Genomic DNA, 3,145 nt, shown 5'->3' with positions numbered 1-3,145 from the left:
AGTATCAGCCCTGAATGCATGTTATAATTGTCAGTGACTTCTGGTTGTATTTGGAAGCTGAATAATGGTTCATTCATTTACTTATTTGTCTGCGCTTTAAATTTGTATAGCATCCAATCCTTACTGTATTTGAGCTTCTTTATTATGGCTTCACAATAACAGGGGTACAGCAAAGACTGGAGCATAAAAATAAAATTGAGTGTGGGAGTCTTGGAGCTTGTAATAAAATTAAATTAGAACACTGACAGAGAACTGCCTTTAGACCTGTCAGTCTATAGATGCATTTGCAAGGAATATAGATAATAAACTTTAATAGTCTCTGTCTCTCTCTCTCTCTCTCTCTCTCTCTCTCTCTCTCTCTCTCCATTAAATTGTATAGAAAGACTATCTAGTGTATTGTTTGTTCCATACTTCTTTAATTCTTTTGGGCGGTCAATGGTAATTATTGATCCTAGAATCCCTGCAGGAAAAGGGCAGTGATGGCTCTGAAGACGATGATGGCTCTGAAGATGATGAGGATAATGATGGCAACGAGGGTGACAATTGAGCCTTTTAAGATGTTTTGTATTATGTTTTTCACAGTTTATTTAGTAGCTTGTAAAGGGGTTCAGAGTTTAAGAGAGAGTAACAATGTTGATGGTGGCTTCAGGGTCTGCTCACTCTGGTTTCGTGATGGACCCTTTAAGGACGATCTCTTCTTTTGTAGGATCTGTCTACACAACTATTTATACATGAGATGCTATAGCCTGAGTGTTTATTATGTTCTTAAGAGCAATTGGGAATGTATTTGCTGGTTGAGCGCATTATAGATGATCACTTTGCTGGCCGAACGTGCTAAATATGTTGCAAAATCTGCTGAGAATGGCTGATAGATAAATTTATAGTTTGATACACTGAATGGATTTTTATTTTCATGGCCTACTGTAGTTACAGTTTATCGACTCAGAACTTGGAAGATCTATGGTCAACCTGTTCATCTTAAATCTAATCAGCTTTTATTATAATAAAGTGCTTTTCTAGAAGAAGTTTTGTAAATTTGTCTCAGTTTGGATATAGATATGTTCATCAATCCATTTGATGAGTGTCTATTCCATTTCAAAGTGTCTTGATCCTTCGACAATCTAACCATAACGGACATGATCAAATAGTGTGCAATTGAGACCTTTCTGGGTATTGAAGTTTCATAAATTTTGACCAGGGTGACGGACGTTATTTAGAACCAAAACGTGTACAGTTTTCTTGGATTTGAATATGTTTGAATAACTTACTTCTTAATTTCGTATAGCTTCTATGATGACAATTATCCACAATGGACATGATCGAACAGTAGAGACCTTTCTAGGCATTGAAGTATAATAAATTTTGACCAAGAGCAGTGGACGTTACTGTGAACCAGAACGAGTATCATTTTTATTGGACTCGAACAAGTTTTATTAATTATTTTCCTCAGTACAAGTTACCATTTTGAAACTAATTTTGTCGGTCAATATTTATCAACCCTGGCAAAATATGCTTGGGCAAAGTGACCTCCCTGGGCCTTCCACAAGTAATTCTTCCAACTTATAGACGAATTTTACAATTAGGTCTGAACATCCGGTGGGCCTTTCACATGTATCGTAACCTTCTCTTTTCTTTTCATTTTTTTCCCTCGAAAAATCGTGAATTGATACTATAAATTATCTTCTTAATATCTAGTACATATAAAAGAAATAGAATGACGCCATATGTATATTTCATTTTTTTAATTCATGCAAATATTTCACCAAATAACATCCATTATCTAACATAATAACACTTAGTTCTGGCTATGCTTCAAAAGTGACTAAAAAAAGAATGTAATTCAATTCAAATTAACGAATACGATTGATTAGGGTGTTTAGTACTTGAGCTTTGCATTCTTGCTAGCCCAAAAAAAATAATAATAATAAAATAATGAAGGATGCCTACCCTTGGCAAAATATGCTTTACCAGTGAAAAGTAGCATATCCTTGGCAACAAAAAGACAAATTTTGCCAACAGTGATATGACCACAAGAAGACAAAATTTTGCTAGGAAGCATCTTCGGGAACTAGCAAAAGAAGATAAAATTTTGCGGGGAAGCATCTTTGCCGTTGGGTTCTAGCAATTGGCAATAAAAATATCAACTGATACAGAAAGATCAAATGGAAAACTTAGACATTCCCACGGTTGATTTTTCACCTTTCTTCACTGACAGTGATGAGGATGGAAAGAAGAATGCAGTAGGAATTATTAAAGAAGCTTGCTCAAATTATGGTTTCTTCCAAATCTTTAATCACGGCATACCCCGCGATTTGATAAACCGAGCCCTGAAGTTTTCAGGGACATTCTTTGCCCTCCCAGATGAGGAGAAGGTCAAATATATCCGGGGATTGGGTGCACCTCTTCCGGCCGGTTATAATAAGCAGCCAGAACACTCGGCTGATAAAAATGAATACTTACTCATGTTTCCACCTCGGTCCACCTTCAATGTTTTGCCCTCAAATCCGCCAGAGTTCAGGTATAGAGTCTTTCTTTTTTTCAAAACCTATTGGTCTCCCTATAAACAGGGTCTTTTCCTTTGTAATTCTTCGACAGAATTGTTAATGTCTAATGTTTTATGCTTCTAGGGAAGTACTTGAAGAGTTGTTCACCTATTTTGCTAGGACTGGTGAACTTATAGAGAGAATATTGAATGATTGTTTGGGTCTCCCGCCCAACTTTTTGAAAGAATTCAACAATGACAGAAGCTGGGATTTCATGGTGGCTTTACGCTACTTCCCAGCAACTGGAACTGAAAACAATGGCTTATCTGAACATGAAGATGGAAACTGCGTCACCTTCGTGATTCAGGACGAAGTTGGAGGTCTCGAGGTCAGAAAAGATGGAGAATGGATTCCAGTGATTCCAGCTGAAGGCAGCGTGGTTGTCAACATAGGCGACGTTATTCAGGTTCACAATCTGAAAACTGGATTTATTTTTCGTCGAATGCGGTACAAGTACACAATCTTCATAAATGCATTTTAAATACTGGCTCCATTGCTAGCTTGTCAAATGATTTCTTCGTCTGATAAATTTAATTTATTGATTTCCCCTTGAGAAAATTTCAGGTATTGACGAATAACAAATTTAAGAGTGCTACTCACAG

General features: G+C 36.6%; 2 protein-coding genes across 4 annotated transcripts in view; both read left to right on the top strand.

Moving 5' to 3' along the window:
- Positions 1–919, top strand: part of LOC111372651 (NAP1-related protein 2-like) — an 11,761-nt gene extending 10,842 nt beyond the window's left edge. The window contains 1 exon segment of the mRNA XM_022995032.1: positions 467–919. Coding sequence (XP_022850800.1) covers positions 467–547 — 81 coding nt within the window. The 3' untranslated portion in view covers positions 548–919.
- Positions 920–1,954: 1,035 nt separating this feature from the next.
- Positions 1,955–3,145, top strand: LOC111372650 (flavonol synthase/flavanone 3-hydroxylase-like). 3 transcript variants are annotated; one of them, XM_022995030.1, is made up of 3 exons: positions 2,016–2,518; positions 2,628–2,990; positions 3,108–3,145. In XM_022995030.1, the coding sequence occupies exons 1-3, from the start codon at positions 2,163–2,165 to the stop codon at positions 3,112–3,114; spliced, it is 726 nt and encodes a 241-aa protein (XP_022850798.1). In that variant the 5' UTR covers positions 2,016–2,162; the 3' UTR covers positions 3,115–3,145. The 3 variants fall into 3 exon arrangements, with proteins under 3 accessions (XP_022850799.1, XP_022850797.1, XP_022850798.1); XM_022995031.1 differs by lacking the exon at positions 3,108–3,145 and having other exon boundaries at positions 1,955–2,518; positions 2,664–3,101; XM_022995029.1 differs by lacking the exon at positions 3,108–3,145 and having other exon boundaries at positions 2,015–2,518; positions 2,628–3,101.

This window comes from Olea europaea, unplaced genomic scaffold (assembly GCF_002742605.1).
Source record: "Olea europaea var. sylvestris unplaced genomic scaffold, O_europaea_v1 scaffold102, whole genome shotgun sequence".
NCBI classification, from domain to species: domain Eukaryota; kingdom Viridiplantae; phylum Streptophyta; class Magnoliopsida; order Lamiales; family Oleaceae; genus Olea; species Olea europaea.
The sequence above is the reverse complement of the archived record's forward strand: the minus strand, read 5'-3'. Positions and strand labels throughout refer to the sequence as shown.

Bases quoted from the DNA above. Each gene is read 5' to 3' on its own strand.
- LOC111372650 (XM_022995029.1), top strand. From the start codon at position 2,163: ATGGAAAACTTAGACATTCCCACGGTTGATTTTTCACCTTTCTTCACT. The intron at 2,519-2,627 runs GTATAGAGTCTT...TTATGCTTCTAG, and splicing joins TCAAATCCGCCAGAGTTCAG to GGAAGTACTTGAAGAGTTGT.